Here is a 26,654-nt window from a genome sequence, read left to right as displayed (position 1 = left end):
AAAGAGACACTCCCTGCCCCTTCAGCTCACTCTTTCCGGTTCCGGTTTTCTCCCTTTGTGACAGTTTTCCATATTTATTTTCCTTCGTGTTAGAACTGGGGGTCTCTAGTTGGCAATGGTGTACACCTGTGACCAAATAGGGACCCTTGCTTCTAAGTCAGGGAAAGGGGATTACACCACTGGATAAACCCTGCTCACCCCCTTGGTAGCTTTGCACGAGCAGACAGTCTTATCTCAGAGGCAGTGTGTTAAGCATCCATGAATATACACAGTAATACAGTGCAAACACTACAGATGGACACCACACAGGTTTTATAAAAATAAGTATTCTTTATATAGACTTAACACAAGACCACAAACTACAAAAATCTGCAACACTGTAATTAAAATAGACTTAAAGATGGTAGAAGTTACTTAATTCAAGTTGATGATGAATGCGAAAATGTTCTCACAAAGGTACCTGGATGCGGAACGCAAATCAAACAAAAGGTTTGCAGGAAGGTAGATGTGTCATTTCCTTGCTTCGGGGGAGACGATGCGTTGCGCCTCAATGCTTGCGCAGAGTAGGAGATGCGTATTGATCCTTACTGGAGAGGAGGTGATGCGTAGATTCTCATGATGCGTTCCGGTTGTGATGAGACAAGATGGCGCCTCGATGCAATGCGACAATCCAGTGCGATGCCTTAAGATGGCGCCCTTGATGCGACTACGTGAAGATGATGCGTACACGCCCAACGGCCGTGCAGCAAACTCTGGAGCTTTGGAGCCGCGACAGGCCCTGCGACACGCTTCTCCGGTGATGCGACGGCGGCCTTCCGGTGGCAACACGCTTCTCCAGTGATGCGTCGGGTGACAGCTTTGACGAAGGCACGCTTCTCTGGTGATCTCTGTGGCGGCGACACGCTTCTCCGGCGATGCGACGGCAACAGCTGCGACACGCTTCTTCTCGATGCGTTGCGCTTCCAGCTCCCAGCGACACGCAGGCTTCTGCAGATAGAATTCCCAGCAAGGGAATTCAGAGGAGAGCTTGGGGTGAAGTATTTTGTCCATGAGACTTCAGCAGGAGGCAAACACACGTTCAAGCCCTTGGAGAAATATTTTGCAAGATGATGAAACTTCTTTGAAGGTTCCTTATCCTTTCCTTGGCAATAAAGAAACCACTGCAGGCCAACCCAGCATACAGCACAATGGCAGAGGGGCAATCCAAACTCCTGCAGCTTCCTTGGTTCTTCTCCTTGGCAGAAGGTTTGTCTTGCTCCCAGAAGTAATCTCAAGTCTTGGGGTCTGGGTCCCCATATTTATACTACTATTATCTTTGTTCTCTGAAGGCAGATAGGCCTTTGCCTAGTCCAAACCAGTTCTGGTCAGTCCTGGAGCACTTTGTTGACATGACTCCTTCTTTCCTTTCACAGTGTAGGCCAGGGACATCAGACACACCATAGGAGGTGGAGCCAGCATTGTGGAGGGAAGGCACAGCCCTATTCAGGTCCCAGGTGCAACTCCTCCCACCCATCTACATGCAGATCTCTCTATGCAGCCCTGTGCTGACTCACCCTGTCTCCTGGAATCCCCCAGCCCCTGTCACTCAAACTCCAGACAAGGAATACACAACCTAGCAGAGGCAGGCTTGGATAGTTAGGCAAGAAAATACCTACTATCTAAAAGTGGTATTTTCAAACACATAATGTTAAAACTTCACTAAAAGATGTATTTTATCATTCTGAGTTCAGGCATACTAAACTCGAATTTCTACCTAGTTCCCTGAGTCAGTTAGGATTATAAGATGTAATAATCAAACTGCCCATTCTGGCCTATGGGGAACAGGTAGCCTTGCAATAGTTGAAAAATGAAAATGGCTGTAATTCACTATTAGGACATTCCACACACACCAGGGCGTGCCCTACCTTCTCCTTACAAAGCACCCTGCCCTTGGGCCGACCATAGGGGTGTCTGATATGAAGAAAAGGAAAGGTTTAGGGACTGGCAAGTGGGTGCACTTGCCAAGTCGACATGGCAGTCACAGACTGCACACAGGCCCTGCAATGGCAGGCCAGAGACACACTTTACAAGCTGCTTCTGTAGGTGGCACAACCAGTGCTGCAAGTCCACCAGCAGCATTTGATTTACAAGTCATAGGCACACATGGTGCACTATACTAGGGTCCGACAAGTAAAGCAAATAACCCAATCATGTTGTCACTAATCAATACATCAATTTAACATAGGGAACATTTGTACTGTGGCACTGAATAGCAGTGGCACAGTGCCCAATGCATCTAACCAGCAAAACATATCAAAAACAGAGGAGGTAATCAGTAAATCAATGGAAGGGAGACTCACGCCAATGGTACCAGGTCTAACACTCCGTCTTTCCTGTTAGTGTGTTTTTCCGTCTAATGCACTCGGCAAATGTCTGATGCAGAAACATAAGAGCTGGTCCCCGAAAATAAGTGCTGGTGCCACCCCGGCCTCCCCCACACACACTGGCAACCACCGGTTCAAATTAGGCACTGCTACCAGCTCTTTTGTGACATATTGTTACGCTAGAAAATAACAAAGGGAAGCATTGCAGTACTTTGCCCTGACCATACTTGTTTATAGAGGGAATGCTGGAAGTATGTAGGAATACAGCAGTGGTGAACATTTATCAAGTCTCCTGACGGACTACTGGGTTGCCCTATTCTGTGGAACCAAATTAGCCCACATCATCAGCAGCATCCTTTAGGGTTTTATGCTTCCCTTCATGCGGTGTGGACACCTCTTGCTGCTGAACAATTAATTTAACAGAAAGTACATTGGACTCAGACCAAAGGCAGGAACTTGACCATCAGTTGAGGGTGGGTGAAATTCAGGAAGCAATCAAGGGACTGAATAGTGGTAACCATCTGGACCCAACAGGTACTATTCAGACTTTTTGAAGAAATGCTCATGTATACTAGCCCCTCATTTATTATGAATGTATAGGGAAGCCACAGACAAAGGCCAGTCTTGCCTGATCTTCAAGTGCTCTGATCACGACTACTTTAAAGCCAAGAAAGGACCGTGATGACTGCTTCTGATATAGATCTATCTTGCTTATAAACTCGATTGTGATAATCTTGTCCCGCACATTGGTGACGAGACTGATATGTGCGTGGTGTTCTTTGATTCGTTATGCTCAGCAGGGTATATGACATTGTTTAAGATGACTCCAAATGGTTCTCTCGGAGGCTTTAAAAGGAGCTGCTGCAGAGGTTTGGTAAACTTCACAAATAATTAAATTTCGTCTATTTGCCCTTCATGTTTCAGATTCTAAAGCAGATGACTTTAGGCCCACGGTTCCTTGGTTGTTTCAGAAACTTGCACCGGGCTTCCTGGCCCCTTGTGAGCCCCACTGGTGTCCTTTTCCATCCATTACTAATAAAGAGGGTAGGCGGTAGGGCTGTACCCTCTCACCATTTCTTTTTACACTTGTAGTGGAGCGATTAACTTAGAGGATCTTACGAAACACAGACCTTTGGGGCATCAGATTTCAGTCAGGTCTGAGTGTCAAGTCTCCTTATGGGTCTTATAAGAAGAACTCATTCTTATAAGACCTCTTGTGTAGGCCACTATTGCTGCTAAATGTAAGTTTAGTGAATCATGAATTAGTTTGCAGCCTAGTAGATGTGTGGGATAATTAAGGACTGTTGGGTACTTAGTATTGTCCTGTAATGGCCCCATCTTTTGGCATCACTTTGAGTATTTTTCCCATTTGGCTATGTAGCACTTCTTGTTGTTGGCCTTCTTGCTTCTCTGAGAATGGCTATTATGTTTTCTGGTAGACCTCAGTGGCCAAATTCTATGTCCTCGGGAGCCATGTTCAAGTTCAAGTTCAAAAGACCTTTATTCGAATTTCATAAAATTCATAAAAGTACCACATAAAAACAATTCATTTACATTACACATTATTACAAAAATTCATGATTAAAATGTAATACAATTCTAATGAGGCTAATTTCAAGGATTTTCCATCATTTTGCGCCCTCGTGTTATCAGTCTCAGAAAAGTACTAGTGCGAAAGATTAATTCATCTGAATCCAGGGAAAGCAACATTAAATAAGACTCCTCGAGCGAGAGGGGTCTATGTTTCTTAAAATATGGAGTTAAAAAACGTTTGATATATCTTAGATAAAATTTACAGAAGAATAGGAAGTGCAAATCATCCTGTGTACTGACGCCATCACACGGACATGGATTATAATCAGTGCTGTGTCGATAACCCAAAGGGAAGGACAACAAAAATTTCACTGAGCCCACTCTTAATCGAAACAAAAGTGACCTCTCCCAGCTGGTCATGGGTAGAGTAAGATTGGGCGGGAGTGGTTGCCTACACAATTCGTTTCCCATATATTTTACAAGAGTTGATTTTGATAATTCTCTTCCCATCCATTCAGATTTATAAAGTGCATACAGTGCGTGTTTAACCTCAATATTATCCTTGAGCTCTATCCTGGTGGGGTCGGAGAAAAGATTACCTCTGTCCACGGCACTCAGTGTTTTGAAGACTCCTGAGAGCCATGGAATCTCCATGCCATGGTCACAATTTAATCAATCCTTTATAATATTTTGTGTCAGGGTGGCTGAGTTGTTCCTCCAAACCCTAACCCAGAATAGTGCTGGTCTGGCTCTGATAAAATCACATACATAGGGAAGATTTAATTAATTATGACAGATAAAATCAGAAGATGAGATTGAGGCGCCCAGTATTTTTCTGCAAAAACGACTTTCTTCCCGCTGAATGCATGGACTACTTCCCAACCCCCAAACCTCAGCTCCATATGAGGCTACTGGTAGGCACTGTATCCTAAGAAAATTTAAGATAGCTCTTGTGGCACCTATTTTCTTCGGGCGAGGCAAGCTCAAGATAGAATTGGTGGCTTTCAAGAACTTGCTCGTGGCGTGGGCCAAATGCCCACTCCACAAGCCAATCGCAGCGAAAACCAATCCTAAATAAGGAAATGTAGGGACTGATTCAAGTTTATCTGTCCCTATGTGTATGGTGTTGAACTTCCGTTTCCCAGGGCCGCATGACATGATAAAAGATTTTTTTAAATTTACACGCAGATCTAATCCCTCCATATATTGGACAAAGCTTTGAACAAGTAAGCGGAGGGCATTTGGTGTGCGGCCCATAAGCACCGCATCATCTGCGTATAATAGCACTGGTAAAGGTTTCCCCAGGATTATCGGTACGTCACTAGTGACTTGTTTAAGACTTCCGGCTAAGCCATTAATATAGATAATGAACAACAGGGGTGCTAAAACGCACCCCTGTCTCACCCCCCTGCCGATATCAATGGCTCCAGAGACTTCTCCACCCATCCCAATCCTGACCTGTGCTTTAAGATCAGTATGGAGATAAGCCAAGAAGTTAACAAGAGCCTCGTCTAGCCCGTAATTCAATAAGGTGGTCCAGAGTTTAGATCTATTCACTAGATCAAAGGCGGATGAAAGATCCATAAAAGCAAGGTAAATGGGGGATGATCGAGCAATGCTATACTTGTCAATTATCAATTTTAGGTTCAAGCATTGCTCCACTGTCCCCACCCTGCTCCTGAATCCCATCTGACAAGGGTCCAGTAAGTCTGTGTCTTCAGTCCATACGAGCACCCTGTTATAGATTACTCGCCCCTAAATTTTTAAGGTGTTATCCAAGAGGGAGATCCGACCTGTCTCCCTTTTTAAAGATTGGGACGATGGTGCTGGTTGCCCAAGTAGGGGGCATGGGCGCTGTTGGCAAGCTGTTAAAGACATTAAGAAGAATTGGTGCCCATAAATCCGGGCTATGCTTAATGATATCAATGGGCAAACCATCAGGGCCTGGTGCCTTGTTTCCAAGGCTCTCTTTTATAGCTATTTCTACTTCATGGGCATCAATCAGCAGGCCACACAACTGTCCAGGGCTGAAAGTCATCGACTCCTCAGGTGGTGCAGCATAGATTTTAGAGAAGTGGGCCTCCCATACACTACTAGTTATATTACAGCTAATTAGTGTTAGCTTTTTACCCATTTCCCATGTTTTCCTGACTGCAGACCAGAAGGGCCCGCTACCCCCCAGATTTGCGCTGGCGACCAGCGATTCTCACTGTCCCGACAGTAGTGCGGCCTTTCTTTCTGCTATTTTAAGTTTGTACTGTTTCCTAACTGTCTGAACAGTCGTTATGCACCTGGGTTTAGTGGTAAGTGCCCTTCGTAATTCCCTATTTGCCAGTGAACAAGCCGAGTCAAACCACCTTGGTTCTTTCCCTTCCTTTGCTAACGGTACTGACAGGAGAGTTCTTATAGTTGAACACAGTTTGCCAAAGTCAGTAATTATCCTATGATGATTACCGTCCATGGATAAGCAGGAGTTAATCAGATGGGGGTATTTAGTTTGTACACTATCCAAAATTGCCCCGCTGTCAACCCCCCACCATTTTAATCGCAAACCATCAGCCGAGGGTGTGATATCCCTTGCACCATTTAAGTTCGTGTAGACCGAACTAGGGGCTAGGTCCAGAGTTACTGTGAGTGGATTGTGATCGCCAAACGATGACTCCATCACTGTAGACTTTACTACACAATCTATTAAATGGGGCGACATAAAGATATAATCAATGGTGGAACTACTGTCCCTACCTCTGAACGTAGGAGCATGAAAAGCACTAGAGGTGTGGCCTGTTTCCATGGCATCACCAAGGGTGAACTCAGTTAGTATGTTGGCTAGTTCAATGCCCCTTTGTTCCGCTTGATCTAAGTGGGTCCTATCCTCAGTCCCGTAATTCTTTGGTATCTTTGCATTGAAGTCACCCCCAATTAAAATCCCTGACCCAACATCAGTGCCTCAAAGTTCTTATTAGGTACACAATAAAAATCATTATTATAAAAATTGATTAAATAAATCTGGGTCTTTAACTTGTATTCAAGAATTTGTATGTTCGGATTCCCTCTAGACAAATCTCTGATTGTGCCACCAGCCAATATCTTAATCATAATAAACAAACCACCCACTGCTCGGCCAAAACTAGGTCTGGGCGCTGTTACACTGAAGCAGTGATAGCCCTCTATGTGTAGGTTCCCAACAGCCCAAGTCTCCTGAAACATAACAATGTCTATGCCATCAATTATCTTGGCCCATTGAGGATCTAAAAGCCTTGATTCTAGCCCAGCTACATTCCAGCTAAGAATTGACAAACCACAATGACTGGGATGTCTAATAGGCTTATTCCTAAGACTCCTCACTATATTCACATCGGGTTCAGGGAATGTGGGAATTATATATTCATGTGTGGCTAAAAGTGTAGCAGTGTGGTCGTGTATTGGTGTTCCCTGTGTGGCGTTAGCTGGTGTTACTAGTGGGTGTTCCTCGTTAATGTTGCCAACTACTGGACAGCCGCTATTGCCATCCATGTCACCAGTAAGTCTATTCTGAATTGTTCTATCTTCTACTGATAATAAATATCCCTTGTTATCATTGCTTATGTCTATACTTCCGATGTTGTTACCAGCCATTTTATCCAGTCAATCCTGCTCATCTAAATTTTAAAAGGCATATTCAAACCGGTTATAGGTTGGAATATTGAATAATGGCATTGCTTTGTTCCGCTGCATATACTGATTTGGAGTGATTGCTGGATATAACCTTTCCCTGTGGTCGTACTGAGGCATTATGGGAAAGTGAGGGTAGTACAACGGATGTGCTGGCAATGGTGCCTGATGACGCTAGGCAGTGCCCTTCAGTGGATTAAAGTCTTGATTCTGGTGAAAGAGTGGAGACTTAATCGTAGTACAGAAATGTGGGTCCTGGTAAGGCACAACAAGGTTGGTTGCCATATTCGGCTTAGGGTAAATCAAGTGTCTATAAAAGTAACCCAATGGGAGCAGGGTGGTATTAAATTCCCATGGTGAGGGTAGTGGTGCACTAGCCAGGGTTTTTTCGGCCCATTGGGGGTTCTTGATATTTATGGTTATGCAGTCCCCCTCGAACTTTTTCCTCAGTGGGCCTATCCATCCCACTCTCTGGGTATGAATTATCTCCATTGCCCCTTCCATTGGGAAGTTGCAATTTGCAATTAGCCAATGTAGGGTCTTATTCTTAAGGAATGTGGGGGTTTCTTCTTGGTCCTTCCTAAGTTTGGAAACATTAACTAGGACCAGCACGTACGCCCCGCATTTAGGCGGCAGGCTGATGCGTGGTGGAATCTGCCTCATGTTAGTTGCCGTATTTTGGACCGGCTGAGCCCTTGGGAGATTTTGGGCAGAGTTATTATTTGACTCGTTGGAACCCCTTTGCTCTGGGCAATATTTTGCCCCTTCCCTGACTGTGTAACTACCTTGGTCGTATTAAGATTATCAGTAGGATTAGCGCTAGTGTTTCCTTTACATGGAACTTGTGGAGTTTTAAGCTTTGTAGTTGTGTTTGGAGCTGGGGGGTTCTTGGGTTTAGGACATGTAGGTTTTGAGGAACTTGATTTAGCTCCCACGCAAGTAAGCGCCCCATCGCTCGAAGTGTTTTTAGTGTTTTTAGTGGGAGCGCCTAATTCAGCTAATTGCTTTTCAATGCGTGTGAGTCTGGATTCTATCGGGGACAAATAGATGCTAAGAAGTTCACCCATTCTTTCCCACAATTGGTCATTTACAATGTTTGCGTCAAGTTTTTCCCCTGTGCCCGGCAACCTCCACTGAAACTCTTCGCTTTCTATCTCTATGGTTACATTTGTTCCATCTGCATTTAGGTGTGAGTTAGCACCCTTCCTAGGCTTTCGTTTTGGCGCGCTATGCTTTCTAGCCTTAGGCATGCTATGCTTTGTTGTGTGTTTTGTTTGTTTCCATATGGCACCCTCCCGCCTGCCCCTTAATTGCCTTGTAGTGTCTATGGCTGCTTCATCTGGTGTAAGATTGATGGACAGGTCAGGGGTCCTTTCCAGTTCCATGATAAATTCTGGGTCTGAGTCTATTAAGGGGTTTGATGCTGATAGATTAACCTCATTTGGTATACTGTGAATATCGGCACGGACATCACTTATAGGTCCGGTATTGATAGTTCTTGCCTGGACAGGTGTTCTTGCCAATGCAATGAGTCCAAGGGATGATCGTTTTGCTAGGGCTAAGTCTTGAGAAACCCTACGCTTCAGGAGTAAAATGCCCTGATCTATGGCATCATGGATGTATGACGTTACAACGCATACTTTTACTCCGCATACCATTACAACGCGGTATTCACAACGCATACCATTACAACGCATAGCGCTTTGGGGTGCTGGATAGTGGTAAGTATAATTTACTATTCTAACTCCAGTCCCCGTGGACCCTAGGGAAGGTGTTGGATAGTAAATTAAACTTACCTCTTATCCTAGAGCGCCCCCCAGCGCAATGCGTTGTAATGGTATGCGTTGTAATGCCTGCGTTGTAGTGGTAGTGCGTTGTAAAAAATGCGTTGTAACAGGTGCATACCTGGCATCATTGGCCCTTGTTATGAAGTTATCTATTGGGCCTATCACAGGAGCCCCCCCAGCTGCTGTTTTGCTTCTAGTGCCCCTAGTAGACATAGTGTAAATTTTAAAATGTTTATATTATCACAATTAGAATATTACTCAGATCCAAAACAAAAGACAGAAGATGTTATACTCGGCTTTGACCCTCCCACTCTCCCCGCTGAATGGCAGTGATGACAAACGGATCCCCTATAGGGAAACTATTGCACAGAAGCGGGAGAGTTGGGACAAACCCAGTACTGAAATAAACGCAGTGTAGGGCACAAGTCCAATACGGTATATACAGTCGTTATAGTCACTCAGATATATCACCAACTGTGGCTGTAAGGGTAGAGATTTGGAGGATGCAAAAAGCAATATACCGCACAGTAAAGTTCACAAGGGACAGGGAGATAAATACAAGTCTGCGATATATCCCTCGAATGGTAAGTAAAATATGTGGAAGTTCGAATGTCAATCCAGATGCAACAAAAAGTGTGGGAAAAACGTACCTTGGTGACACTTACAATGTCAGTGTTAGGGGGGTGCACCCGGCCCGACCTCTGACGGCCTCAGAGGGCCCGCCCTTTGCCCGGGCTTCGCCCGGCGTCCCGCGAAGCGGGGGTTGCAGCATCTTTATGCGCCGCCTGGCACTCCCAATGCGTCACTGGACCGCGCCGCCGCTGGGGCTGCAGGGATTCGTAGTCCCGGGGCGGCTGCGGTGATGGCGGTGATGTCGCTCGGCACTTCCGCGCTCCAAATTATGCCGGCTGGACTCTTGGAGGTGGATTCGGCAGTCAAGGTGGCCCCCTGCACACAAGGTAAGTTCCCCCCATTCCGCCGGGGTTGCAGCGTCTTTATGCAGGGCCTGGCGCTCCCAATGCGTCACTGGACCGCACCGCCGCTGGGGCTGCAGGGATTCGTAGTCCCGGGGCAGCTGCGGTGATGGAGGTGATGTCGCTCGGCGCTTCCGCGCTCCAAATTATGCCGGCTGGACTCTTGGCGGTGGATTCGGCAGTCAAGCTGGCCCCCTGCACACGAGCTGAGTTCCCCCCGCTCCGCTGGGGTTGTAGCGTCTTTATGCGCCGCCTGGCGCTCCCAATGCATCACTGGACCGCGCCGCCGCTGGGGCTGCCCGGATTCGTAGTCCCGGGGCGGCTGCGCTGATGGCGGTGATGTTGCTCGGCGCTTTTGCGCTCCAAATTATGCCGGCTGGACTCTTGGCGGTGGATTCTGCAGTCAAGCTGGCCCCCTGCACACGAGGTGAGTTCCCCCCGCTCCGCCGGGGTTGCAGCGTCTTTATGCGCCGCCTGGCGCTCCCAATGCGTCACTGGAGCTCGCCGCCGCTGGTTCTGCCAGGATTCGTAGTCCCGGGGCGGCTGTGGTGATGGCGGTGATGGCGCTCGGCGCTTCCGCTCTCCAAATTATGCCGGCTGGACTCTTGGCGGTGGATTCGGCAGTCACGCTGGCTCCCTGCACACGAGGTGAGCTCCCCATGTTATTAAAATATAACTTTCTGGTTCCGAGTGAAGAACCCTGCCCCTTCTTATTTACGGTACATCACCACCCCCTTTTGTACCGCTTTTGGCTGCCATAAGTGTGGCAGGGTATGCTCAAACGTGAGTCCCTTGCTCACTTGGCCACTGGATTCAAGCAAGCCGGGCTGAAGACGGCTGGAATGCCAGAAACCGGTCCTCGGAAGCTTGTTTCCGGTCCAGGGAAGACATGGCTTGGCAGTTCGGGCTGGACTGTTCCCATGAGGCACAGGGTCAGACTAATTTGCATATAGCCATGTCTGAACTGGGGTGGCAGAGTGGGCTAAAGAACGGTGATGGATTAAACCCAGATCTTTTGACTGGGTGTCCGTGTTTGATTGATTCAGATGCTCCGTCCATCACCACCCCCTTTTGTACCCCTTTTTATTTACAGCAGGTCCTGTTGGCTTGGTAATCTCTGTATGCTGCCCTGCACAAATTCTATTAGGTCCGAGTACCAAGTTTGTCTCACCCATTGAGGGGCAATGGAATGTTTGCATTTGTTGATTACTCTGTGTAACATTGATATCTGGAAAAAAGTGTAAGAAAATATTCCTGACCAGTTTATTGACAGAGCATTTTGTAGGTATTATTAGTGTGGATGTCTGAAAGCAAATTATTGAGATTTTGTGTTTGCTGGCGTTGGGAATAGATCTATTTCTTGTGTTCCCCATTGTTTGAATATCTGTTTGGGTGCTGCTTGTTTGAGTTTCAGCTTGTGGGAGGAGGATGCTTTCCTCCTCAACTTGTCTGCTTCGATATTGTCGTTCCCTGGAAGAATAGTCTCTGATTGGCCCACTTGCAGATTTCCTGAGCTAATACTCACAGAACAAGGGATTGTGTTCCTCCCTGCTTGTTGAGATAAAATAATATTGTTGCATTGTCTGTTTGAACTAATGGAGATTTTAACCACATCTCTTTCTGAAAGGATTTTAAGGCTAAGAACACTGTCTTCAGCTCAAGAACATTGATATGCAGTACTGCTCTCTATTCCATGCATATACCTCTGACTTCTGACTTTGAGTGTGCCCATTTGAGCTCCACCAACCCATATGTGAGGAGTCTGTACTAATGATTACTGTAGGAGTTGGTTTTATAAATTACCTTCCCACTTTTAAATGTGATCTGTTCCACCACGCTATCTTCTTCTGTTCTTTTTGCTTGACAACCACTAGATCTTCCCAGCTCCCTATGGTTTCTGACCATTGGTTTTGTACACAATCTTGAATTTATCTTATATGTAGCCTTGCCTCTGGTATAAGAGGGATGCATGAGGCCATCTTCCCCAGTATTTTCCTCACAGTCCTTGTTGTTAGAGACTGCCCCTTTTTGTAAAGGTGAGTTTCTTGAAGTATCGATGCTTTGCTTTTCTCGCAATTATAAGCCATTGCCTCTGTTGAGATGATTCTTCCTCCTAAAAAGATTTGTTTTTTGTTCTGGTTTTGGAGATAACTTTTGTGTGTTTATTGAAAACCCCAAACTGAAAAGTGTTGTTTTTACCGCTGTATTTCTGTTGGCATTTGCTTAAAAAGTTTACTCTTATTAGGCAGTTGTCTAAGTAAGGATATACATGTATGCTTTGTCTTCTTAACTGCAGTGCCACTACTACTAGGCATTTTGTACACCTCTTTGATGCAGACTTTATACCAAAGGTTAGCACTTTGAACGGCTAGTGTGTCTTGTTCATTACAAAACTCAAATATCTCTTATTTCTGTGATTCATTAGGATGTGCAAGTAAGCATCTTTTATGTCTATAGTTGCCATGCTATCTCCTTTTCAACACTTTAGTATGACTTCTTGCAGTGTCATCATCTTGAATTTTGGGGTCCTAATGAAATTGTTTTTAAAACGGAGGTCCAGTATCGGACGGAGAGTTCTGTCCTGTTTTGAAATTAGAAAATATGTAGAGTAATTTCCCTGTTTGATTTCTTTCTTGGGCACCCTTTCTATTGCCTTTTTTTCCCGCAATTCCTCTATTTCTTTGAGCAGACAAGATGTTTCCTCTTATAAGTGGACCACTTCCTTTGGTCCCCTTGCTGGTGGTGGCATTATAAGTGTTATGCAGTACCCAAATTGTTTGATGTTTAATATTCAAGTGTCCAATTGTCACCTTCCTCCGCTCCTGAAGGAAGTGCCTTATTCTGCCTCCCATCGGTGGTGTGTGTGATCGGGATTAATGGATTCAGAGAGGTGATGCAACTCAATAGAGAATATCCATCTCGAATGCTCTCCTAAATAGATACGTCCCCTATCTGGGCATTCTCCAATATGGTCTTGATGTATACGATTAAACTAATCGTCTCTGGTATCTCTTTTTGATGGTCTTCTTTGGTGGTCAGTTGATGAAGCCTCATCCAAACTTCTTATTTTTGCAAATTGGAGAGCGCTTCCAGAACCAACTGCAAAAAAAAGGAATCTGAAGACATCAACCATGTGTGGGAGTTTCCTGGGGAGGGCATATGACATCAGGAAAAGCTGGCTGAAACACCAAATAGTGGTACTGTCGATGCACACAAAAAAAAGAGAAGGACTACTGGTATACTGGAGAATTCTGGACCCAACCACCAGATGGCGGAAAAATGCACAGCATGTGAATCCAGAAAAGATTCACTAGGCAAACAACTGTTGTTGGCTGATTGCAAGGCTAAGCTGGCTGAATGAATGAATGAGGTAGCATTTGTAAAGCTCCTGGTTACCAGAGGGCATCCCAGTGCTAATTGTGGTGCCGATACCGGTTCCAAACATATCAAGGGAAAAGGAGAGTTTTCAGTTGCTTATGAAAATTCAGGTAGTTTGATTGTGAACGGATATAGAGGGGGAGGCGGTTCCATGCCTTAGCAACATTGTATGAGAACAGTCGGCCTCCACTTCTAACCTGTCATATTTTTGGGACTGTCACCAGATGTTTACTTTCGGATCTCAAAGCTCTATTGGGCTGATATGGGTGGATCATAGAACGGATCATTGTGGATCCTTCTCCAGAAAGTACTTTATGTGCAATGCACGTGGCCTTAAACTGGATTCTCTCCTGGATTGGGAGCCAGTGCAAGGTGGTCAGGGCAGGTTTGGCTGAGAGATGTTCAGGAATGTTCAAGAGCAGACGAGCTGCACAGTTTTGTACTGTCGGTAGTATTTTGGTCGTGGAGTGAGGAGCTCCTAAGTATAGAGCGTTGGCATAGTCAAGACGAGACAGAATCAGAGCTTGAACTAGAAGTCTTCTAGCCGTGAAAGGTAGTAAAGAAAGGATCTTCCTAATCATCCTCAAGAAGCCATAGCAGCTGGCTGCTACCTTCCGAGCTTGATCCTTGAAGTCAAGGTTACAATCAAGCCAGACCCCCAGGCTCTTAATTAGCTTTTTCGAGGCAGGAGGAGGGCCTAGACAGTTAGGGTAAAATGGATCTCAATTGGAAGGGGCGGAATTGCCAAGGAGCATAAGCTCAGTCTTTGCCACATTGAGCTTCAGATATGAGCTATCCAACCATCTGGAGAGCTTTTCTAGGCAGGAGATTATGCCCGGTTCAGAATTGTCTTTTTTATTAAGGGAGATGACCAAATGAGTATCGTCAGCATAGGTGACAATCTGAACTCCATACGGAGTAACTATTTCTGCCAGGGAGCTCATATAAATATTAAATAGAGTGGGGCTCAGTGCAGATCCCTGGGGAACTCCTCAAAGTTTCATCCTCAAAGACTGAGAAGAGTCTGTTTTCCAAGAAGGAATGCAGCCATTTCAGTGCTATTCCAGTCACTCCTACATTCTTGATTCTACTAATCAGCAGAGAATGGTTAATGCTGTCGGAGGCTGCGCTCAGGTCTAACAAAATTAGTCCTGCACAGCCTCCACCCTCAATTATTTTTTTAGTTTCCTCCACTATTGCCAGAAGTGTGGTGCCTGTGCCTTGCTGTGATCTGAATCATGTCTGTGAGGAATGGAACTGGTTGTTCTTTTCCAGGATTACAGAGAGGGCTGAGTTCACATGCTTCTCAGCAATTTTAGCAAAACCAAAGGGGATGATGGACAGAGTGTTGAACATTGCAGCACTCACCCCCAGTCAACTGATCTAGGTTTAATCCATCATCATTCTTTAGCTGACTCCGCCACCCCAGTTCAGACATGGCCATATGCAAATCCGTCTGACCCTGTGCCTCATGGGAACAGTCTAGCCCGAACTGCCAAGCCATGTCTTCCCTGGACCGGAAACAAGCATCCTGGGACCGGCTTCTGGCCAATCAGCCGTCATCAGCCAGGCTTGCTTGAATCCAGTGGAAAAGTGAGCAAGGGACCGACGTCTGGGCATACCCTGACAACTTAGGGCGAACAAAGCAAAACGAAATGGGATGATGGCATGGTGAGCAAAAAAACGATGGAGTTAGGCCCAGATCTCTGTACTGGGATGAATGTATGACATTGTTCTGCATTCTGTCCATCAATTGTTCTTTTTGCATTTGTCACTCCGAGTAGGACGGGTATGCCCAGACGTGGGTCCTGTTCTCTCCATGCCACTGGACTCAAGCTATCCTGGCTGATGAGGGCTGAACGCCTGAAACCGGTCCTAGGATGCTTGTTTCCAGTCCAGGGAGGACCTGGTCTGGCAGGTCGGGCTGGACTGTTCCCATGGGGCACAGGGTCAAGACTGATTTGCATAATGCTGGGTCCAAACTGGAATGGCATGGTGAGCAAAGAAACGATGGATTTAGGCCCAGATCTCTGTACTGGGATGAATGTATGACATTGTTTTGCATTCTGTCCTTCATTTGTTCTTTTTGCATTTGTCACCCCGAGAGGAACGGGTATGCCCAGACGTGGGTTCCGTGCTCTCCATGCCACTGGAGTCAAGCTATCCTGGCTGATGAGGGCTGAAGCCCAAAACCGGTCCTCGGATGCTTGTTTCCAGTCCAGGGAGGACCTGGCCTGGCAGTTCGGGCTGGACTGTTCCCATGGGGCACAGGTTTAAGACTTATTTGCATTTCGCTTGGTCCAAACTGGAATGGCATGGTGAGCAAAAAAACAATGGATTTAGGCCCAGATATCTGTACTGGGATGAATGTATGTCACTGTTCTACATCCTGTCCATCAAATGTTATTCTTTTTGCATTTGACACCCTGAGTGGGACGGGTATGCCCAGACGTGGGTCCCGTGCTCTCCATGCCACTGGAGTCAAGCTATCCGGGCTGATGAAGGCTGAAAGCCCAAAACCGGTCCTAGGATGCTTGTTTCCAGTCCGGGGAGGACCTGGCCTGGCAGTTCGGGCTGGACTGTTCCCATGGCGCACAGGGTCAAGACTGATTTGCATATGGCTGGGCCCAAACTGGAATGGCATGGTGAGCAAAAAAACGATGGATTCAGGCCCAGATCTCTGTACTGGGATGAATGTATGACATTGTACTGCATTCTGTCCATCATTTGTTCATTTTACATTTGTCACCCCGAGAGGAACGGGTATGCCCAGACGTGGGCCCTGTGCTCTCCATGCCACTGGAGTCAAGCTATCCTGGCTGGTGAGGGCTGAAGCCCGAAACCGGTCCTAGGATGCTTGTTTCCAGTCCAGGGAGGACATGGCCTGGCAGTTTGGGCTGGACTGTTCCCATGGGACACAGGTTCAAGACTTATTTGCATTTATCTTGGTCCAAACTGGAATGGCATGGTGAGCAAAAAAACGATGGATTTAGGCCCAGATATCTGTACTGGGATGAATGTATGTCACTGTTCTGCATCCTGCCATCAAATGTTATTCTTTTTGCTTTTGACACCATGAGTGGGATGGGTAAGCCCAGACGTGGGTCCCTTGCTCTCCATGCCACTGGAGTCAAGCTAGCCTGGCTGATGAGGGCTGAAAGCCCGAAACCGGTCCTAGGATGCTTGTCTCTAGTCCAGGGAGGACCTGGTCTGGCAGTTCGGTCTGGACTGTTCCCATGGGGCACAGGGTCAAGACTGATTTGCACATGGCTGAGTCCAAACTGGAATGGCATGGTGAGCAAAAAAACAATGGATTTAGGTCCAGATCTTTGTACTGGGATGAATGTATGACATTGTTCTGCATTCTGTCCTTCAATTGTTCTTTTTGCATTTGTCCCCCCGAGTGGGACGGGTATGCCCAGACGTGGGTCCCGTGCTCTACATACCACTGGAGTCAAGCTATCCTGGCTGATGAGGGCTGAAAGCCTAAAACCGGTCCTAGGATGCTTGTTTCTAGTCCAGGGAGGACCTAGCCTGGTGGTTCGGGCTGGACTGTTCCCATGGGGCACAGGGTCCAGACTGATTTGCATATGGGTGGGTCCAAACTGGAATGGCATGGTGAGCAAAAAACGATGGATTTAGGCCCAGATCTCTGTACTGGGATGAATGTATGACATTGTTCTGCATTCTGTCCATCAATTGTTCTTTTTGCATTTCTCTGCAATTTTACTCATGCCCGGCAACACAGATATGGGTCGATAGTTAGCCCATTCTTCCAGGTCCAAGCTGTTTTTATTTTTAAAAGAGTTTTGACCGTCTCCTGTTTCCAAAGTGGGGGCACAATTTCCGTCAGAAAAGAGGAATTAATCAAGTCCAGTATGATCGGAGAGATGGTCTCAACAATCTTGTTTAAGATAGTAGGGGAGCTGGATCTGTTGGAAAGACAGAATTATGTAATTCAGAATCTTTTGCAAGGAGACTTGGTCTAAGGGGGGAAATTCCTCCAACAGGTCCTATTCCTTCACTGAGTCTGTTGGTGGTACCATTTGTAGGTCTGTTTCCTGAGGATGAGACATATAGATAGTTTGTATCTTGGCAGAAAAAAGACTGCTATCTGGTTACACCAAAGTTGGGCATTATCTGAGGACGGTGGGGGCAGGGGGGGGGTCAGGTGAGTTTTTGCAATATGGAAAATTTCACTAGGGGAGTTTACAGCCGATGTGACTCTGATAGCAACCTTGGGCAAGTTTTATTTCAAATTTGTAGAGTTTCATGGCATCCCTATGTATGGCTGTATTAGCGGTTGAGAAGTCCTTTCTCCATCTTCTTTCCATTATTTTACATGTTTGTTAAAGTTTCCGAAGTTTGGGAGAGTACCAGGGATTTCTATTGGTTCTTGTTTTTATGTGTCTCTTTTTTGCTGAGAACACTGTTAAGTGAGGACTCCAGCCATCTGTTGAAGTTATAATTTGTGATAATAGGACTGAGGAGAAAAAAACATTTCCTGAATACCTGAATCCTTTTGTACAAGGCTTTGTCCATGTGCCATTACAGTATCAGTCAGTGCTCATTAAAGGCAAACATGAGCTTAGAAGAAGCCGGAACCAATTGCAGAACATCTTCAAAGACATTCATTTTGACCGCCACAGAGGGGAGCTGTAGGTCCAAGACTCTGCAGCACATCCTATGACCACAGTGAAGTAAGCACTTTATTCTGTTGGTGGTCCATGGGAGAATTTGAGCCAGTATAAGTGGATGTATCAAGCCTACTGGCCTCCTGAAAATCCATATAGAAAGTGTCCTAATCGCAGTGTGGGGGTAACACATCCCATCAGCACTGTTATCTTCAAATGGTAAGAGACTCTGGTCAAAGTGTGAGCCAAGAGGTTGGTGGGGCAACGGATGGCGACTCTGCATTACGGGAAGTGTTTTGTCACAATCAGACTGAAGGCGGCATGGCAATGTAGATTCAAGATTTGACCTTGGTGAAGACAGAGGCTAATTCAACTCAGAGTCAGATGCTGAAATTATTATAGGGTCTTCTTCCGGTGGCAGTGGCGAAACTCAGCACCAATGCTGCTGCTGAACCTGAAGTAGGTTCAAGGAGCACACACAGTGATTAGGATGGATTCATCAATGATAACCCAACTGGGTGCCCCCACACAAACCTGAGGCCCAAAGGCACGCCAGAGAGAACGGGGAGATTACTAAAGATCGCAACATGGCCTCCCGAAAGGCCTAGATCTTTTGCGACGTTGTATATGAAGCTTGGAATACATGCATTCGGATCAATTGCTGAATTAGCTCCTCGAGGATCAGTAGTGAGACTAAGTGGCACGTTGACACCTTTGTGACTTGGAGATAGAGACAGGGGGATGGGAACAAGCCCTGCTTCACTGTTTTGTATTTCCTCGTTGATTTCAATTTGGACTTACCCAAAGACTTCGACTGCAAACAGCACATGTTACAGGAATGTCCTTGAGACTGTAAGTGGGTCCATGCTCTCAACTTTGAGAAGGAGCCGGGCTTGCGCTGTTTCTTCCATTCACATGTCATATCCATAAGGCCTTCTGCACAGATGGAGGTGTATTCCTCACATGACTTGGAGATATATTTTGAACCCAAAAGCATACCTGGTAGGGTCTGTCATTCACATCTGTTTGTGACAGTTCCTGCATGGTTTAAATCCTGTAGTCTACCTAGTGGGCATAGCTTGCTTACATACTGTTTTTAATTTGAAAGAGAAAGTGCTGCAAAAAATGAATAGTCGTCAATGCACGGGGTGGCTCCGATATTGGTTCTACTCTATCACTTCCGGAGTGGAAAGAAGTCGACGTGGAACTGCACAATGCCATGTACTGGCATGCAAGAGCATTGCTGTGACACCTGGGGATTATTATAAAAGTGAGGAATAGCGGTTAGACATATCCATCAGAAATCAGGTTACTTAACAACTATTCACTTCAACCACTTTGTATAGTGATGATGAATAGCAAATTGATTAGGGTCATAGTGGAGACTCAGAATTAGGCTTTATTACATATGAGAACACAACATGACTGACAAGCGTGCAACAAATAATTTTGCAACAAGGGTGATGTCTTACCTGGCTGGAAAATCGAAAGACTTCCATCGGTATGCCCAAACACTACTTTCCCCTTTTTCCGTGGATGCCATCGGAAAAGACAAATATCTGACAAAAAACTATGAGCTTCCTTATGCACTGCTACTCCACTATCTGGTCCAGAGATAGTCCAAATATACAAAGGTCCTCTGTGAGAGACAAATGCAGCAGCATCTCCTGCGTTCCAGCACCAGCTAAGAGAAGCAGGTATCCCTGAATATGAAAGAATAGATATTGTAAATAAAGCAGCCTGGAATTTTACATATAATAATCTTCATATTTTAATTCACTTACAACTATAAATTGTAATACAGATGTAGGATACATTTTACCATTTAATCCAAAGAAAATAGGTCTGAGGCCTTTAGGGGAGGAATGGTGAGGGATGCTCCATACAAGTTCACAAGCTTACACTTTCTCACACCTTAACCAAATTAGGAGGAAGAACTGGCAATTAAGGACAAAAGTTGTGAGTCTTGTCTTCATATATGTAACATCTGAAACACAGGTACAAAAGAAGGCTTGTACCACGAAAAACATCACATATCTTTAAGAGGTCCATCCTTTTCCATAACTCCAACCAGGGTTATTTGGGGGGGGAGGGATGGGGGGGTGTAAATCAAAGTACACAATATGAAAACCTACTGACAATGAACAAAAACTGTAAACATTACTAGGTTGACTGAGAACACAGTGAATTAATAAAAGTAAAGGTTACATTTAACTTTTTCCTTTACTTAAACAGAAATATACACGAGGGTCGACTTTTCCCAGTGTTCTATTACAACGTGATGCAGGAAGCTGAGGAAAATGTGAAATATTCCTTTCAGTATGTTTTGGAGGCTATACTGATATCTATCATAGACGCTTGAGAACTCATTACAAGAGCTGTGTAATTCTGATACATCCGGAAATGGTGTTTCTGAATATTTTCAATATATATTTATTGAGGTTTTACAGTTTTTCAATTATTTCCAAAACGTTTGAAGCAATGATATGTATGAAGTATATGGTACATTACAAATATTCTGTTTGCAAACATCTACAACCTATAACATAAACCCTTAGTCGATAAAACACACAAAAAGACGACCTTCGACATGACATGCAGCCATTAATTGGTGTGGATACATCAGTTCCCGCTTTTACTCCCTATTATCCAGGGTCAACTCTGTAAAGTACCAATACTTTAGCCAGGCACCTGCATACTTTGCAATCCGGAACCTTGGTCACATAAACTAGTCTGAATATATGAAGCCAGTTAGTCTTCACACGAAACACCAAAATATACAATTTCCTAAGCAGCTAGAGACTCCCTGCTCTTGGTTAAAAAAATGGTTTATAATTCCTCCGAAAATGCCGACATAAAGAAAGACTATGAACCAGACATCTACAAAAGGCTTACTTTGGGAAAACGTTCACAAAGTAAATATGGTCAGAGCTCAGAAAGCCATTGCACATACCTTAGCTGGTAGGCTATAAACAGAAGAACGTATACCTCTCTCAATAAACGTCATCTTAAACATTTGCAACCAATAGCAAACTGAGGATGACAACATAGTAGGTACACGACTGCTAAAGCAAGAACCACAAGTGCTAGTCCAGAAAACGTAACTGCTACAATGTGTGATGTATGTGTAGTGACCCAGAGTCACAGTCAGCAGTCTAGTGTTTCTGTATGCCCTACACTAAACACCCACCCACCACTGATGTCACTGGTCAGGTGACACAGTTCTAATAAAAGAGGCCGAGCGCAAGTGCTCTGGGCCAGTTGTACTATGTAGCTGTTGGTGTCTGCGTCAGTCCTTTGAAGCATGGGGGCCCGGGGCCCCCTACACAATATTGACGACGAGGCGGTAACGCAATGTCATGCGTGCCTGCTGAAAGCAAAACATCGTGGGGAAAGATGAGGGAGCTGAGAGGCGACATCGTGCCCCCCCCCTCCCCCACAGGATCGGCGCCGGCCGCCGAGAGGCCTGCAGGGTGGAAGCTGAGCCCCGGGCCTGCCTGCAGACAAGAAGGTGACCGGGAGCCTACCCCACACCTTGTGAGCAAAGCCTGCACAGCCCCTGTGTGGGGTGAAGGGGAGCGACCGACCGGAGCCCACCCGCGTCGGCCGTGATTGAGCCCCCTGCGTGGGGTGAAGAGAGGCCCGTGCAGAGCCCACCTGCATCGGCCACCACTGAGCCAGGACTGGTAGCCAAACGCTACGACCTCCACGGAGCCCACCCGCGTGAAGGAAGGAAGCCAGCCAGCCAGCCAACCAGCCAGCCAGCCGAAGGTGAGCGGAGGGGGCCGCGCAAGCCTGAAGCGACCCCCGTGACTGTATAATAAGCGGTGCCCACCCGCATGGCCTTGGCGCCCTGCCGAGCGCCGACAATAAATGACATTAAAGCAGAGCCAGCGGAGCCCACCCGCGGCCTGCCCGCAGTGGCCCCCGCCGCGTGTGTGAAGTACGGCGCAGGGTGAATAAACTTTTAAGAGCGCTCGCAGCGTAAGGAGAGCTGCCGTGCGCCAAGTAGTTAAAGCGGAGCCCACCCACTATAAACTAGACACTTAGCCCCCAAAAGTGCATAACGGAGCCCACCCGCTAAAGACTTTAACTTTGTGTACCTAGTAATTACAGCAAGACTCGCGGAGCCCACCCGCAGCCTGCATGCAGCCACCCCTGCCCCACCGCGCAGCGCACAACCAAAGCTGCCGCGGCGGTGGGGAACGAAGCCCGCAGCGTGAAGAGAGCTGCCGGGCCTGTGATGGTAGAAAGCGGAGCCCACCCGCTTATAAGGAGCAGTACTGTTACCCCCACCCCGCGCAGCATGTGGCGTGAGGCTGCGGCGGGGTGGAGAAGCGTGAAACTCAGCATCCGGCTGGAAGCAGCATCAGGACACCGGCAGCGCCCCTTGTGTGTCCGAAGGTAGAGCGGCCCGAACAATAGCGCCAACACCTCTCCCCCGCCGTGCAGCATGTGGAGAGTGAAGCCGCAGCGGCGGAGGGGCAACAGAAGGAAAGCAGCCGTCAGAGAGGAACTCCGCCCACTAGTGCCTAACAACTCAGCCCAGTGAGGTTCGCAGCGTGAAGGAAGCTGCCAGGGCCGACCTGAACAGACTAGGCGGTGAGAACTGATAGCCCGACAGCAGCCCCACACTAAACCCCCGCGCAGCCCAAGTACTGAAAGCCTGCGGCGAGGGGTGGAAAAAGCCAGGAAGGCAAGAAGGGAGCACAACTCACCAGAGGGGAGACAGAGTTGTCCGGTGACCTCCGGCCACCCACGCGTGTCCCAAGAAGACGAATGGGCAGTGAGGCCTCAGGGGAAAGTCAGGCCTGAGCACACAGCAGAGACTACAAAGGCTGCTGCCGAATCCAGAAGAAAGGAGATGGTCCAATGCCATCTAGTGACCATCTAGCACCGTTGCACCCCCACACACACCAAAGAAGCAAGCACTGCTCAAACCAAGGGCCACGGAGGCAAGGGGATAAGCCACATCCACGTCTACCAGGTATGCCGCCACCACCAGGAAGGAGAAGGAATGGTGGACAACAAGAACCACAGCAAAACATGGAAGAAGGGAACAGTGGTGTCTACACGTCAACCCTGAAGGGAACTCAAGGGGACAACGCAGCACTGCGCAAGAACGCGCTTGAAAAATAGAACTGTGCCACAAGCCAAGGAAGGGACTCCTGTGTACAAACAGGCCACGCAGCAAGTGAGTGCGCAGCAACGCACCAGAAGCGCAAGGAGTGAAGGAACTCCACACCCGCACGCCAGGACAGCACAGCACGGCGATACGCAGGACGGCGCACGGAGTGAGGAAACTCCCAGCACCAGGAGGGACGACGGAGCAGAAGCGCGGTCCGCCAGAAGCACTGAAGCCACATCAACGGAAAGCACGGTGACGCCTAGTGGCCACAGGCTGTCACCGCTGCCGGAAGAAGAGAAAGGAGCACCACCACGAGACTCCCCACCAGGCAAGTGCGACACAGTGAAGAAGCGCGACGACCGCCGACACTGCTCCAAGGTCTCAGAAGAAAGCAAGCACACCCCGTGGCGTAACGGGAAGTGACTGAACACGAAGAAGCTCGGAGCGGTGACGTAAACCTCCGCACCAAAGAAGCACAGGAAGAGCACGGACAAAAGCGCACCAACGATACAGCGCCGGAATGTGCCAGGAGTGCCAGAAATCAGGAACGCGACAGAGTGACGCTGCACAGCGACACGCCAACGCCACAGAACAGCACTGCGCAAGAACGCACAAGGAGTGAAGGAACTCCACACCTGAGGACAACACAGCATTGCGCAGGACCGCGCAAGGAGTGAAGGAACTCCACACCACCACGACCGAGTAACGCAGGGATCGCGTCCTCGGAGACCTGTCAGTAGGTCACAGCGAAGATGACTTGCCAGAAAGTCACCGCCGGACGCGGACCAGACGGAAAGGAAAGGAGAAGATGACCAATGAGGAAATATAAATTTTATGGTCAAGATGTGTTCCCTAGCGCGCACCCCACCGTCTCCATGTACGAATTAAAGTGCATGTAACTTCCCTCCTGTACCAGCTATGAAGACGCAAATACATTTGCGTCCAACGTTAACATGTCCTCTTTCAGACCCACCTTGAATGGGTTGAATGGTCCGTTCCTAAGTATGCTATGCCAACGTCTTTTTATAGTGTACTTCTACGTTTTTCAGCTCTAGCTGAGTAGGCCCTGAATTTCTGCCACCGAGCCTCTTCCTTGGCTTCTGACTCCAAGGGCCTCTGCCCAGGCTGCCTCTGTACCCGTGAACTCTGACTTACTTTCAGCGCGGCCCCTCGCGCTCAGCTCAGCCTGCTGCCTGCCAAGATTGACTATAACCTTCGAGTTATCTGTTCCGCTCCTCGAAAATACATTCCTGCCTACTAGTTTCAGTAAACATCCTCCCAGCTGCAGAGCCAGAGGGCCGACCTGTCTCAGTGCAAGTAATTCATAGCTCCTGTTACCATGCTTCCATGGAAGGCCCCGTGCCCCACGCTTTCTCATGCAGACACTTAGGCGCTTATACACGCATCCACAGTTAGCATAAGAATAGCTTCTGCCCTAGAGACCTTTCCGCTCAGATAATATGGTTCCTAAACATCAGATATCAGATATGATAGACGTACAAGTTGATCTGACATGCCAGACTTCTGTCTCTTTCCGTCATTGTAAATGTCAAGTCCCCTGCACCCCTCCAATCACACGTCATGCAGCTGCGCGCGCATCCAAGCTTCCGATTTCTGCTGACATTGCCACATTTCTGCTTAGTGCCACCCACCCGTGACACCTATCAGTGACGTTTCTAGCACACACCTCTAGTTCACGCCTCTGATTACGCACTTGTAACACGTGTATACTGTTATCTTGTCTTCTCTCAGCTGTTACGCCTCCTGCACTGTTGCTTATGGCATGAATTAAGTATATAAGCTATGTACTGTTAATAAAATGTAGCGCTCTATCCCTTCTGACACCCCTGTGGTGGTCAGAATCCGATATCCTGGTCATGACCATTCCTTTTTAAGGAATAAAACCCCTAAGAAACTCTAACACCACGGACTCTGTTTTCTTTCCTTCCGATTGAGTTATTATTGATTAAGTACTTACCTGCATAGAAATTAAGAGAGTAAATTAATTATTTACGTCATTTTGGCGCCCGAATAGGGACCCCTCCCCCACCTCACGCGCCGGTTGGCGCATTGCAAGCTCTGTCCCCTGCCATCAGTTAGATGGAACCTACGCGTACCGGCAGGATTTCCTGCATCTCCCTCTGACCCACGGAGGTGACGAAGACTGCGATCAGTGCCCAGACGAGGCGGTGAGGAGTGCGTAGGATCCCGACCAGAGCCTAGCCGAAAGAAGCAAGGTCCGAGGTGTCAAGAGGCCCACCAGGTTTCCGAGGTTTTCCGAAGTTTTCCGAAGTTTTCCGAAGTGTCGAGTCGAGTCCAGTCGAGTTTTCCGAGGCCTTCTGTTCCGTGCTTCCCGGTGAGTACCATTGCTGGGACGTATCTAGACGGGTTTGGGTACACAAGTCCGGTCTGCACTGTTTTTAGGCAGTGTATCTGTACTGTTTAGCAGTATATCTAGTATTCTGAATTTCTGCACTGTTACACCAGTGTATCTGTACTGTTTAGCAGTACATCCAGTATAGGGGGTAGTCATCTATGTCTTAAATGTCTTTTCATGTGATTAATGTCGTGGTATGAATGCGAATGTGACCGTTTTTTTTATGTGAATTATTGTGTCTCTTGTAAAATCAGCCATACCCAGTATTAAGTAAACTAAGGATTGAGCATTCAGTATTAAGTAAGCAAAATGCCGTTTTTCAACAAATTAAAGCAGATAGGAACTAGGAAAGGGATACTAGAGGAAGAAATTCCTATCCCCCCTAGGGACACTCCAGGTAACTTTATGTACCATAAACATGGCATAGACGCCATATTGTATCTAGACTTATGGACTGACTATACTAAACACCTAGACGAAAGACACCGATGGCCCGTTAACGGAACATGGGATGCCGAGTGCATCATGAAGGTCGAGGAAGCACTATGGAAAAAGAAAGCCAGACAATCTCAGAAAGACGCCATAGAATTTTGGCGTAAGGAATCACATAAACGTGCTGAAAGAGCACTCCGTAGAGAAGACAGACTTAAAGAATCAGAGAAAGCACAGGAAAATGAACTAGTTACCGAGGGGATCCGAGTAAAAAGTGAACAGATAGACCGCGCACGACATAATCTTGTGAATAGTATGTATCTTGTGGCCGAGGGTACACCTGAGGCCCTATCAGAAATACCGAAAAATTTACAGTCACCATTAGTTCCAACTAAAG

General features: G+C 47.0%; 1 protein-coding gene across 2 annotated transcripts in view; it reads right to left on the bottom strand.

Annotated features, from left to right (window-relative positions):
• The window catches only part of WDR17 (WD repeat domain 17), a 790,164-nt gene that overhangs the window by 622,117 nt on the left and 141,393 nt on the right, over positions 1-26,654 (bottom strand). For both annotated transcript variants that reach the window (XM_086962451.1, XM_086962452.1), the window contains exon 4: positions 19,793-20,023. In XM_086962451.1, coding sequence (XP_086818577.1) covers positions 19,793-20,023 — 231 coding nt within the window. The remainder of the gene's footprint in view (positions 1-19,792; positions 20,024-26,654) is intronic.

The sequence above is a fragment of the Lissotriton vulgaris genome, chromosome 3_1 (assembly GCF_964263255.1).
Source record: "Lissotriton vulgaris chromosome 3_1, aLisVul1.2, whole genome shotgun sequence".
Lineage (NCBI taxonomy): Eukaryota > Metazoa > Chordata > Amphibia > Caudata > Salamandridae > Lissotriton > Lissotriton vulgaris.
This window is presented reverse-complemented; position numbering and strand designations above follow the sequence as displayed.